Genomic DNA, 13,726 nt, shown 5'->3' on the forward strand with positions numbered 1-13,726 from the left:
TGGGGAAGTAATTTTGCATAATGTTTAGCAGTAATTCTACAAATAGTTGAAGATCTGTATTCCATGTAAGTTTCATGTCACTGACTTTTAACTGTATTTAAAATAATTCTCATGTTACCATATTTCTTCCATTACTTCTAAGCATGCAAACAGATACGTGAAGTCCATAGACATGTGATATCAGAAGTAATAATAATAATAATAAGCAAATTAGGTGTATTGTAAGTTGTATTTATGCTGACACGGTATTTTTTTATCAGTTGTCTCAGTCTCTTTCTTTGTAGTCTTCTAACTTTAAATAATCTTGACCTAAATTGATCTTTTTACATTTGTTATTTTTCTCTGGTTACTTTGAAGGCTCATGAGTGCAGATATGAGTAATGGCATTAGATTAACACAAGTGCCCCATTGTTGACATGCTGGTAGTCAGTGGTAGTATAAATGCTTCTCTCTACCTACAAGAGGTAGTCTCAGGTACCTGACAGACAAAAGTCAAACTGGACTTTGTTCTGAGAGATTCTGTGCTGGCCTCAAGTGGAAGGAGTAGGTTTTTTTTATAGTACAGAATTATTTTTTAATAGTAGAATTATATGTGCCCAAATGTTGAGGTGTTACTTGAATAGATGCTGCTGCTTGTGATAAAAATTGCAAACATTATATTCTATTACTAATGAGCATAGGAATATGACTTAAGGTGCGTGGACTAGACATGCTAATGCCACAAAACCATAGTAACTTTTGTGCTTTTCGGTCACGTCGTATATGCCATGTATGATTTGCTGGTGGAAAATAATATCCCATGAAGATGGAAGACAAGTGTTGAAAATATTGTGAAACATGGACTGGTACTGGCAATGATGGTTAGAAAATTCAAAGACTGTTTGTTGAAAAGCATAGCATGACTTGAGGGAATTACAGAGAAGGATCATCTTTCATGACCTTCATTCTTTTCTTGGTGAATTCTGCCCTTTCTCTGCCCTATTGGCAGTTCTCTCACAGTCCAGATTGTTATCTCATGTGATTTTTGTAAGGTAGCAGATGTTGTATTTTGCAATGAAAAAGGAATCCAAACTACTTTAAAGCCACTGCAGTTCTTATTTCAACCCTTTGTTTTTAACCTCCTGTATTAGTGTTTTGTCTTACTGCATTCCATCTCCATTGTAAGAGATTTTGTAATTTTACTCTGAGGTACTGCTCTTCCTATGTGTGATCTTTTATGGTTTTGTTTTACACTGTCAGCTTTGCCTTCCAGTGTCAGTTAACGTTTCACTGTACATTTGAGTATTACAAACTGCTCACCAAAATAAAGCTTTGCTTTCCCATGTACTTTTTTATATTGGATATTCTCAGCTCTTGCAGCTTTTTGTTACATGTTTTACATGTGGCAAGTTCTGAATGCTTTTGTAGGTCTGTAACTTAGAAGGCTAAAATAATAATAAAAAAATAATTTATTTTTTGTTTTAGAACCTTTGTCACATTGTGAAATGGTACAACAATAATTATCAAATGGATCATAAATCATAAAAATTACTGGAAACTCTTGTTCCCAACATAAGCTTTGGGTTCTTGCACTCCATAAAAGCTTCAAACTAGGAGTGGTGAGGGAGACAGTGCTCAATAATCAGGTGAAGTGGTGGGTGGGGTAGGCAGGCAGAGGTCCTGGGGTGATGTGAACAGAAGGCACATAGTGTTAACTGAAATGGAATCATCCCAAGCTTGCATGTGGGAATAAGGAAGTGCCTATGGGATAGTGTTACAGAGAAGAAGGCTTATATACCCTTTCTGGGAAGTCTGCATGCATGGGTGCCTCTCAGAAATGATCCTACACTAGTGCATGCAGCGTGGGGATCAAATGGAGAAGTTCAAGTATGTCTGCAGCTCCAGGGCTGTTAACTGAAATGGAATCATCCCAAGCTTGCATGTGGGAATAAGGAAGTGCCTATGGGATAGTGTTACAGAGAAGAAGGCTTATATACCCTTTCTGGGAAGTCTGCATGCATGGGTGCCTCTCAGAAATGATCCTACACTAGTGCATGCAGCGTGGGGATCAAATGGAGAAGTTCAAGTATGTCTGCAGCTCCAGGGCTGTGATCTTATGGGATCACAGAGGTGTGATTGGATAGCTCAAGTGACTGGAACACTGGGATGGATGGATACAGACTCTTAAGGACAGGACAGGAAGGAGGGGACTTGCCCTGTAAGTGAGACTAGCTGGAATTCATGGTACTTTGTCAGGGAATGGTGATGAGCCAGCTGAGAGCTTATGAGTTAGGATTCTAGATGTACATTTCCAAACTGTGCATTCAAGGTAGGCATCATATGCTTCAAGAGGCTTTCTGCTGAGATTTCAGCTCCAATAAAATGAGTTGGTGTTTGTCCAGAAGATGAAAATGACTAAGCATCTATATCTCTAAATTACAGATATTTTTCTACCAAACCCAAATAGATTATATAGATGGGTTGAATATTTGTATGAAGCATATATATACTTTTAGTATGGATGAAATAGCTTCTGATAAGTTTCCAGAACTCTTGTTTTTAAGTTTTATGTAGTGGTCAAATCAAGAAATTTTGAAATAGCTGAGTTACATAGTGAATCTGTGATTGTGAAAAACACTTGAAATTATTGACTTTTTTTTTACGTTTTGCCTTTAATTCATCTTTAGGTTCAGCAATTTAAGCAAGACCCCAAACCATCTGCATGTCTTCATTCTGTTTTCAGTGCACACACTGGGGATGAGGTCTACTCCCATAAGGAATATGGTCACCTTCAGGTAAAACATGCATGTGCCTATCTTATGCATATGAAAGTTGGGATAATTTTAAGTAATGTTATTGTGTTTCCATTCTTTCATGGGGCAGCTGTCTCAGTTTGTTTTGATTTGTGTTAAATGTGTTGTACTTGATAAAACTTGAGATTCTTTCTGCATCTTGTGAAAAAGACGGGCTTTTTAATTACGACGCAGTGGTGTGTTTTGGTCAGAAGGTACTGAAATAACTGTGGGATTTGTGAAGGTAGATGGTTATTTATAAAGGTGTGAGATTCACAAGGCCAAGTGCTATGTCCCTGCATGTAGATGGTTTATCTTAATTTCGTATACTGAAATTGTGATTTTATAGCTCATTGACACATGTTATTGTGATAAACTTTATTGAAGTTCTACAAAGGCTCGATTATACTAGAATTGTATGTATCAAAAGCAGTTTTCTTTGATTAATTAATAAATTGACATTATGATGCTCATCTGTCCAGCTGCTAAAGGAAATTACTGTTAATAATAAATGCTATGTACAGCTGCAAAGGAACAGTTTTTCACTAGTATAATCACATCTGAATGTAGTTATTCTTCTGTCAGTTGATAAAGTTAACATTCCAGTTAAGGATAAAGTCATTAGCTTTTTAGATGTTTGGGTACTTTTCAAGATGTTACTTGCCTTCTTAGTGCTCTGCGTGCTAATAAATTGTCAAATACGTGAACATGAAACAGTTTGTGAGTGAAGTGACTTTCTGTGGATCAAAGCAGTATGCCTAAACAAAAGTATTTTAATATCATAGTTTCAAATTATTAAAATTATGACACTGCAACAGAAGTTGCAGAGGACAGTGCTTGTTTGTGGCATTTATTCCTATTGATTGTTTCCACATCATTGCATCTTGTATATTGGCAGATGAGGGTAATATTTTTGAAGAACAAAAACTGTGTTAGAGTGGGACCATCATTGTAATATCACATTTAGCTTGTTTGTTTATTTTACTGCAATGAACATAAAGTTAATTATCTTTTCCATTCTGTCTTTAATTACTTCAGATAAATGCTGTGTCGTTATTTCTCCTCTATTTGGTTGAGATGATCTCTTCGGGGCTGCAGATAATCTACAACACGGATGAGGTACAAATGGATTTTTGATGTTAAAACACATGCTTTATTAAGTTGGGTGTCTTTTCTTAGTTTTATTTAAGCACCAACTCTAAAAATAATTGTTCTGGAAATACACTGCAGATATTATTTTGACTTCTAATGGAAGTCAGAAGAGATAAATGGAATTAACGGGTAGTTAAATTAATAGCTAATAAAGTGTTAGATATGCAAAGAGTGAATGCAATATGACATTGAAATCTTTTATAGTTCCCTGCTATTTTTGAAAGGTACAAGCTCAAGAATTAAAAGATCTGTTAGGATAGTTAACTTCTAGTTATGTTCTCACTTGTCACGTTGTCTGCAACTGCCAGTGCGTGCTGTCCAGGGTTAATTTGCTGGAAAGCTGAAGGACTTTCTTCAAATCCACATGAACCTATAGGTGTTAAGAAGTTTTGCTGTATCTTTAATTAAAAATAAACCTATTTTATATCATAGTAAGAGATGTTTGCAAGATTGTTAACTGTTATATCCACCATGGCCTTGCCTTGAGGACAGGACATGTAAGGACAACCTGCTGTCCTGCTCTAAAATGAGGTTATGTTTTGAGACAGAAACAAAAATTCCCTCCAATTTCCTTTTTTTGGGTCTGTTTAAATTTACTCTAGTCTATTTAGTAGTCACTGCTACATCGCCTTAAAAAGCTTAAACACCTGTACTACTTCCAGTTTTTAAAAAGGGAGATTTTTCCAGTAAGAGTGCATTATCTTTCTAAAATGTACATAATCATTCATGTTTTTCCTGTAGATAATGAGAAAAGAAAGTGATGCAACTTGTCTCCTTTCTCACTTAGTTAAATTGTATGATAAGTCTGTCTTAATTTCTCTGAATTTCTGGTATGTCTGTGTGGAGGCATAGGTATATAAATACGTATTTACTTAGCTTGACTTATAATTTATATTATCCACCAGATATTTGCGTTCAATTACAGGATTTGCAGAAAAAGTGCATATGTATAGACTGTCCAGTCAGTGGATGTTCTCCGCTTCAATGTCAAGATGCAGTTTTCATTGCAGCTGCACCCTAAAAATCTTGGCACTATGGAGATTTATACTAATACTATCTTACCAAAGACCTGTACGTTCTGTTAGTCTCTCTATAGCTTCAACAACTGAATATATTCCAAGATCTTACTAACACCACATAATTATGATATTTCCATGTCTAGATAATATTCAGCATTGGCAGCACTGTGGATGTGACAATTCATTTCCCAGATGTCAAGTTGGGTATTTCTTTCCAAGGATATAATCAAAAAGATACTAGTATTTAGTCTCTTTTCTGTTGTAAAGAGAGAGCTTTGAAGTGGTGCTAGCACAGTGGAAGGTCCGGGCAGATGGTTGATATTTGGCAAGCTTTCTGCATGAATATGTTTGTACACAGAACTCTTTGCTTTGGAGGCAATTATTGTGTACTAGGCTGCTTGATGTCAGACATGGCAGCTGTCAGTGAGGTACCCTGTAATTGCATCTGTTTGCAGTTGAAAAATTAATTTATTCACATCTTTGCATCCATAAAAAAGAGAACAGTATAAGATTGCGCAAGTGAGTGAATTTGGGAACAGTTATTGACACACAAAACAGAGCAACACTCATATTTGCAGTCATCCATGTTGCATGTGTATTCTTTATCACACCTTGCTCTCCACACACTTGACTTCTGGATAAATAATCATAACAAACACAGTCCATAGTTTCTGTAAATGCTTTAGCATTGCCTTGGTTATAGCCTTTACATGCCCATGATATGAATGACTGTTTTCTGAAGATTTTAGTTTGCAATCGGTTATCTGCTGCCTTTTTTCTGTAAATCTGCTATTAGGAAACTCTTAGTCTCTTAAAATATCTGTAATTGACCCCTTTTTCTCATGTTTTGATCATCACAGGTAGAAACTCATCAGTAAGTTTATATATTTCCATGTGATGCTCTTTGCTTCTGCGTTTATGTAATGCATCTACATTTCAATTAATGATAGAAATATCAGAAGCCGCACTCTTTAACACTGGCTGCCCAAGTGTGATTCAGAGAAATAATGTTTTACTAGAATCCAATGCTAAATTCTAGGCAGGAATAATACCAGGCATATCTAAGAGTGGGAGAGTGCTTCCTTAAAAGTACTAGCTATGTGAAGATTTAGTGCACATGAGCACCCCGTAGCCCAATTTTAGCAGAGACATATAATATATAAACAATTAAGTATATGATTATATATATCCCTGTAGACTGGTATTAGGGTAAAGGGTGTATCTCAAATAGGAACTTTTTGAAGATTCGAAGGAAAATGGAGAGAAAAAGATAGAAGAGAGGTATGCAGGTAAATTAAAATGGAAGTTAATACCTTTTACTAAAAGATTCTTTTTTCATCTCATATCTCATTATAAAAAAAAGCAATATCACCTGACCATAGTAAAGTGGATCCTCCTCCGTAGGTTACCAGTAGAGTTGCAGTTATAGCCATTGCAATATTCTCTTTTCCCACAGAATCCTCTAGAATAATTTGGATAAAAGGGGATGAAATCCCTGCTTTGATGGATTAACCAGTGTAAATCTTGTGTTTATTGTTAAATTTCCTTTAAGTTCTAATCTGTGAACTTCTTGAAGTGAACTATAGAATTTATCAGTTTAACTTATTTTCCTACCATGAGGCAACTCCAAATGTCTCTTTCAGCAGTGTAAATGAAGAGAATATCTGCTTCACTAAGTCCCCTTAAATACGTAAAAAAACCCTTAATACCTTGATATTCAGTTGAAATATGTTGATCCAAGAGGAGATTTTAATAATAATACATTGGTTCAGAGGGTTTTTTTGTGTTTATAAAGAATTGTATTTGAATCTGCATAAGTATGTGACATCTGGAGTTAATATAATGAAACTTTGGCATATCAGTTCTCTTAAAATGAATTTAAAAACAGTTCAAGATTTCTATGTGATAATCCTGTAGGATTTAATTTCTTTTCATCTCTGATGTTGCTTTTAGGAAAATTCTTTTTTAAAGGATGAAAATGCCACCTTTTTGAAGCTCTTCAGATATGTGTCTTGAGCATGAAATAAATTTATCCCACGCTTTGAACTTTCGTGTAAAACACCTCAGCACCTACTTTGGGAAAATGTTTAATATTTTGCGATTAAAAACTGATTTTCAAGAGCATATCTGAATGTGGGAACATTAATCTCCTGGGGAAAAAAAGGATGGAAGGCATTATAATGGTTGGAGGAAAAACAACTTTGCTTTTTGAGAAAATGTATAATAGAAAATATGCTTCCATTTTCCTGCAGTCACTTTTCTTTCTGTCTTTCCTGTAGGTGTCCTTCATTCAAAATCTTGTGTTTTGTGTGGAAAGAGCATATCGAGTACCAGATTTTGGTGTCTGGGAAAGAGGAAGTAAATACAACAATGGCAGTCCAGAGCTACATTCAAGGTATGTGAGCAGATCTAGCTCTTTCAGTCAAAGCAAGTAAATTTGATATCAATACAAAGAATTAATGGAGTGAGTTAAAAATAATAACGCATTAAAATACTGTTTGAACTAAATTAAGGTTCTCAAAAGACTAAGAGATGTGTTTTGGGAAAATGGGAAACATAATTTCATCATCATATGCATGCTGAATAGCCATATAGATGCCTTGCTATGTGAGTATTCAAATTCCAATAATTACGTGCAGCTGCATGTGTATAATTCTGAAAATTGTGTTCAGAATGCTTCAGGGTTTCAAGGCATGTGTAGTAGATTGAATTCTCAGAAATCTTTAGGAATGTCATAGAATCATAGAACGTCTTGGGTTGGAAGTGACCTCTAAAGGTCATCTAGTCCAACCCCCCTACAATAAGCAGGGACATCTCACACTAGACCAGATTGCTCAGAGCCCCGGGATGGGGCACCCACCACCTCACTAGACAACCTGTTCCAGTGATCCACCCCCCTCATAGTAAAGAACTTTTTCCTCATGTCCAACCTAAATCTACCCTTTCCTAGCTTAAAACCATTACCCCTTGTCCTATTGTTACATACCGTAGTGAATAGGCCCTCCCCAGTCTTCTTAAAGCCCCCTTTCAGGTATTGGAAGGTCACTGTAAGGTCCCTTTGGAGTCTTCTCCAAGCTGAAGAACCCCAACACCCTCAGCCTGTCTTCATAAGAAAGGTGCTCCAGTCCTCTGATCATTTTTTTGGCCCTTCACTGGAATCATGGTTTAAGAAGATGTTGATTGAGGAGTCTAGATTTTCTCATCTCCCCATGCTGAGAGGAAGGTGCTGGACACTGGAGGATAGCCTGGAGTACAAGTTCTTTTGCAGGTTCTTCAGATGCTACAAGTAACTGGGCATTCTGACCCCAGTCCCATGAGACAGTTAGGAATGTTCTTAACATTTTAATATTAGAGTGGTCCAATTCACTCCTGTGGAGTTGCCAACATACTGTCTGTCTTGAAGAATCAAATCTTTTTAAAGAAGGTATTATATAATATGAAAGCCCATGAATAATAACTGCAAATTATGGCCTGTGTTAGAAGATGGGGATATTTTAAGTCTTTACACAGTCTTGGTATTCTACCTTAGAACGGTTCAAAACACTTCTAATAAATGGTGAATGGCAAAACACTCTGTGTATCAGGTCTTCATTGATGTATGCAAATTGATGTCTCTTACTGGTTCAAAGGCAGGATTTGTAGCAGCTTTTATTTTAGCGTGACTCCCGTCCCATACAGCTGAACTTCTGAAAAATTAATTTGTCCATTAGCCATTTGATCAAGCTGTTCTCCAGGCATCTGCTGAGTACCTCTGCAAAATGTCTGTGACATCTCCCATAGGTACTGTAAGAATAATGAAGTTGCTGAAGTGCAGTATCTTCATATTCCAAATCCAAGGCTGTAGAGCCTCGATCTTGCTCTTCTCTGTAGTTACGTTGCTGTTGTCCTGCTCTTCCTTGTTCTATTTGGTTTTGTCTAGTTATGAAATTATTATTACTCTTGTGGGATTGTTTTTTGGTTTGTTTTTCGGGTTTTTTTAACATTCCTTGTTGTTTTTGATGTTGAACTGCACAGTTCTTGGATGGAGTCAAGAAACTGTGAATGGGAGAAGAAATGAGCATGTATAAGCTTTAAGGTTTGTTAGGATTAGCAGTTGCTAAGAATATGCAAATTTTAGTGTTTGCCCTCAGGTGTTTTGCTAAGAGAAATCTAACAGTTAGAAGTTACTAGGAATTATGAATGATGTTCAAGTGTTTGCTAATGCTTTTTTAGCAAGCTGGAAGTATAATTTCTCTCAGTTAGTCTCAGCGTTCCCTGCCCCAAATGTGTTCAAATGTTACCCATGGTGTTATGATTGTGAGACTGCTCTTGATAATCTGTGACAAACCACAATAATCAGCAGCTACAGTAGGGTCTACAGATTGCACCTGGAAGAGGTCAGTGTGGACATGAAGAAGAAACCTTTTTCACTTGAAGCACAATGAAGCACCAGAGCAGGATACTCAAAAGAAGTTATGGAACCTCCATCCTTGGAGGGTTTTGAGACTTGTCTAGGTGAGGCTGTGGTTTGATTGAATTGATCTTGATTATTATATCTGGCTTCAAGTGAGTCGTCATGCTGGGCAAGATGAATTCCATGTCCCTTCCAAACAATGACTTTATGATCCTGTGAAATTTTCAGAGGAATCTTTTAAAGAGGGTCTGGGTTACACTTTGTTTTGGGGCCGTCTCCAAGTGAGCACCTTTTCTCAGGGAATAGAGGGAGGCAGGTTAAAGCAGCATATTCATAGTCAGTTGCTGAGTTAAGGAAGAAACAAATTTATTAAAATGCATTTTGCCTTTAATTCATACTCTTAAAACAGTACCATTTTTCCCTTATTAAATTGTAGAGTATGAAGAATGTATTTTCCGTAGAAAGACAGGCATAATGTTTGTTATAAAATATCTCCTCACTTTCCCCAATGGGAAGGCATTAACGGCTAGCAATGAAGCAAGTGTTAGAAGTGTGATCATAGTTCTGAAGTATGTTATGTTGTGTGATTGTTCAGTCTTCTGAAGACATGTTTGGTACTACAGCTGTTCTTAGACTTTTTTAAAAAAAGTAACTTCCTCCTATCAGTTACCTATGAAACTTCTAGTAATCTAAGTAGCACTTGTGTGTATGGTGGAGGGAATGCCTGATATGCCATTGTAATGTGAAGAAATATTACATGATGGGGAAATAAAGCAGTGTTTTAATGTTTAGACATTTATATTTTCATTTGTAAGAGTACTGAAGTCTCCAGGGTCTTTTAATAAGTAGATAAGTAGAAGAATACTGATCAATTGCAGTAAGAATTCTTATTGTGGAATAATGACTGAGTATGTGAAATAGGAATTATTTCAAGGAAGGGATCCATATTTGCATTCAAATTTTTTCAAACAATGTTATCCTATTTTGTACATCGAGCGACTAGTTTGCATTATCTGAGGTACCAGTGGTTGTTGCTCTTGAACAACTATTACTTCTCTACCTTTTGTCGTTAACTTTTTTCCCACTCTGAAAATGTCTGACTGTTGTTGGTATTACAAGTGTTATTTGGAATGGAAAAGAAGAATATGAAATTTTAACATGTGATACAGATTTCAGTGTGTGGGGTTTCTCTGGTTTTCATTTTCTATCTATGCAGTTTGATAATAACACTTCTATGAAAACTTCTGTACTGAGTTACTACACCAATTTGCTTGATCAGTTGCTAGGTGATAATTAAAATAGAGCAATTGTTAGAACAGTTCTGGTTTTGTTTAGGTATTTGAAACAAAGCCAGAAAAATAATTATATTCACAATACTTCTGAGTTCAGTTTATTCCTTCATCATGTTCTCTAGTATCAAGTTTTCATCAGCAGAAGATAATGAACTGAGGGATTTCAATTATTATTTTCAGAATATTTTTTCAAACTCAGTGCTGCTTCATTAATTATTTCAATAAACAAAATATCTAGGGCTGTCTTGTTCAGAAAATACGTATTTCTAAGTGAATATTACTGTTTCCCTGCAAGTGGAGGATGCTTTTTTTTTTCTTCACAATCATACTATCTCTGTGCCAACATTGTTCTTACATTATCTGGGCACATGGATCCTCTGACAAAACTACTTTTTACACACACACACACCCCCCCCCCCATTCCTTGATTGGCAGTAATTTTTGTCCCAAAGTAAAGATGGCAAGAAAAAGGAATGTCTGATTGGCTGAGTGGATACTCAGTTTGTTAGGAAAAAATAATATAAATTTTTAACTCCTTGTTTTTCCTTGTTTGTTTTTGTTTTTGAAGAGAGTATTTCAAGGAATTTCAGTACTAACAAATGAACTGTCAAATGAGTTCGTACATTCTGTTTGTAGGTTTCTTTACCCTTATGGTCTTTTCTTTTCTCTGAATCTTTTGTTGTGTCAGCCTGATTCATTCTGATTGTTCCTTTTTCAGTCTTTTGCTCTGTCTTCAATTGGTTAACTTCTAAGGATAGTAAGGTAGACATCTAAACTTTCCTTTTATTCTGCTATCTTCCTTTTTTATTGTCTCATCTATTGTCATTTTTTTTTACTAAAAATATTTGAAATTAATTGTAAGCTACTTGGAAAGCAGAACTCCTGTCTGCAGGAATGGCAAGTTAGGGAGAAAGATGAAACTTGGTTCTGAAGGAGGAGCTTCAAAACTGGGACTGTCGTTTAGGGATAGCACATGAAGTGTCAATAAATCGCTGTTGCAGTTTATATAGAAATGAAGCAGACATGGAGACAGATGAAGGCACATTAGTCAGAGGCACTGTAGTTAAGGCATAATTTAAAGTGTTAAGTTTTATTAATAAAAGTTGGGAGAATCACACTAGGCTTTGTTCTACTGGATGCTCTCCATCTGTTTCACCAGGTTGCTTAAGAGATGTAATAGATGCTTATCAACTACACTTCTGTAGTATTTCTAGTTCCTATACTTTTATTGTCACCACTTAGTGAGCAGAGCAAAGTCCTTCCCCTACTTTGAATGCTTGTATTCAATAGTAGAACTGTCAAAAAGTATTTTATTATTATGGTTGACATTAGAAAATCCTCCTTTTTCGAATTCATATTGGTGAGTTCTTCTATCACATCAAAAACCAGTCAGAAATCAAGGTTTCTAATGCTTGAGAGCTGGTTTGAAAATCATGCTGCAGTAAATCCTTTGTTAATACACTGTTAGCAAGACCTTGATACTGTCAGATGTCTAGTCTCTGACATTTTAAGACAAAAAATGCTGAAAAGTAATTTTCAGAAAACAAATTCAAAATAACTCCCCACCAAACAACCCCAAATTTGCTGCATCATCATTGTAATATTAGCATTAAGGTTAAGCACAAAGTTCAAATCAAGAAAAGATCATACGCAGAAAGCTGTCAAACCAGTTAAACTTCAGTCTGGGCTTGAATTATGATACCTTTGTTTTGTTTCTTTGTTCTTCTCTCCTCAGCTCTGTGGGGCTGGCAAAAGCAGCTTTAGAAGCAATTAATGGCTTCAATCTCTTTGGAAATCAGGTAATAAAAATGTTTGTTTGCTCTTTTTGTTTTGTTTGGTTTTGTTCTGTTTTCTTGTTTGGTTGTTTTTTTTAGTAGTAATTATTTACTATAAAACAATCTTATCTATTGATGAATAGCTATACCACTTACTATTATTAGACCTTTCTTTTATGGTATAAAACAGGATATCCTCCTAAACAAGGATAGACTTAGGAATCTGTTACATTTTTTGTGGATATTTATTCATTGTGGGTTTTCTGTGTGTGGTTTTTTTGGTGTTTTTTCTTTGGCTTTTTTGGGTTTTTGCATCTATGTATGTGTAGGAGTACTGTGGAACAATAGACTTGCTCTGTTTGGAATCCACTCTTCAGGAAATAGTGATGGCTGTTGGCTGAGGAATGGGGAAGTACCAAAGTGTTTGTTATGCATACACAAATCCCTGTTTCATAAAGACAAAGCCATTTGGTCTAGTTTTGTTTTACTTTACCTACATTTTAACAACTGTTGTTATGTGTTATGAGCTAGTAGCTAGTAAAGATCTTAAATATTGATGAGACTTGATAGACACTGTCAGTATTTCAGAAAATATATTTATATACTATCTTTATCTTCCCAGCCATCTTGAGCACCAGTAAAATGAGTCTGCTAGTTTTTTTCAAGTGATTTTTTACTAAATTCTAAAATGGGTTAATAAATTGCTAAAGCAAAAGCAGTTTAAATGCTTTGAGAGTTTATTTAATTCAGCATAAACAGAAACCATTTTGACCTTCAGTCTGTGGCAGAGTTTGCCTTTGTGCTTAGCTCCAGCTGTGTTCCAGTAGATTTGAGAAATCCTGCTGAGCCCCTCAAGAGGAACTTGTTTGCACCTGCAGCTACACTAGTGCAACCTGCATAAATCATTGCTGGGGAGAACAGACTACTCAGCCTTTCCATGCAGATTTTTCCACTCATGTTGTGGATGCTGGAAGAGAGTAATAAATATGAATATGTAGCATTGTAGTTGTGTATGTTCTGTCTTGGATTTTATTGTGATAGGACAATTTCCCTGTGCATTCATGGGTGCACCCAGAGAAGACAAAATAAAGGTCACATAGTGTTGATAGTCACATTAAACTGTCCAAGTTCTTGAGAACGTTTTAAAATAATTGATTTCTGTAAGAAATCATAATACACTTTGTTCTGTAACAAAGTACTGCTTAACTGATATTCAGTATTTTAATACTTCCTTTGCAATACTTTATAGGTGCCAGATACAATAAAGAACAATTATGAATTGAAAAATAATTAGCTTTTTGTTTAATCTAAGTTGTACATGCTT

At 35.7% G+C, this 13,726-nt stretch overlaps 2 protein-coding genes across 7 annotated transcripts in view; one reads left to right on the top strand and one right to left on the bottom strand.

The window, feature by feature from the left end:
* Positions 1–13,726, bottom strand: part of ZNF423 (zinc finger protein 423) — a 920,137-nt gene that overhangs the window by 12,425 nt on the left and 893,986 nt on the right. The gene's annotated exons all lie outside the window — the stretch shown is intronic.
* Positions 1–13,726, top strand: part of PHKB (phosphorylase kinase regulatory subunit beta) — a 63,829-nt gene that overhangs the window by 11,384 nt on the left and 38,719 nt on the right. For all 6 annotated transcript variants that reach the window (XM_051629050.1, XM_051629049.1, XM_051629051.1 and 3 more), the window contains 4 exons: positions 2,667–2,774; positions 3,810–3,890; positions 7,222–7,337; positions 12,363–12,426. In XM_051629050.1, the coding sequence (XP_051485010.1) occupies positions 2,667–2,774; positions 3,810–3,890; positions 7,222–7,337; positions 12,363–12,426 (369 nt within the window). The remainder of the gene's footprint in view (positions 1–2,666; positions 2,775–3,809; positions 3,891–7,221; positions 7,338–12,362; positions 12,427–13,726) is intronic.

This window comes from Apus apus, chromosome 11 (assembly GCF_020740795.1).
Source record: "Apus apus isolate bApuApu2 chromosome 11, bApuApu2.pri.cur, whole genome shotgun sequence".
NCBI classification, from domain to species: Eukaryota; Metazoa; Chordata; class Aves; order Apodiformes; family Apodidae; genus Apus; species Apus apus.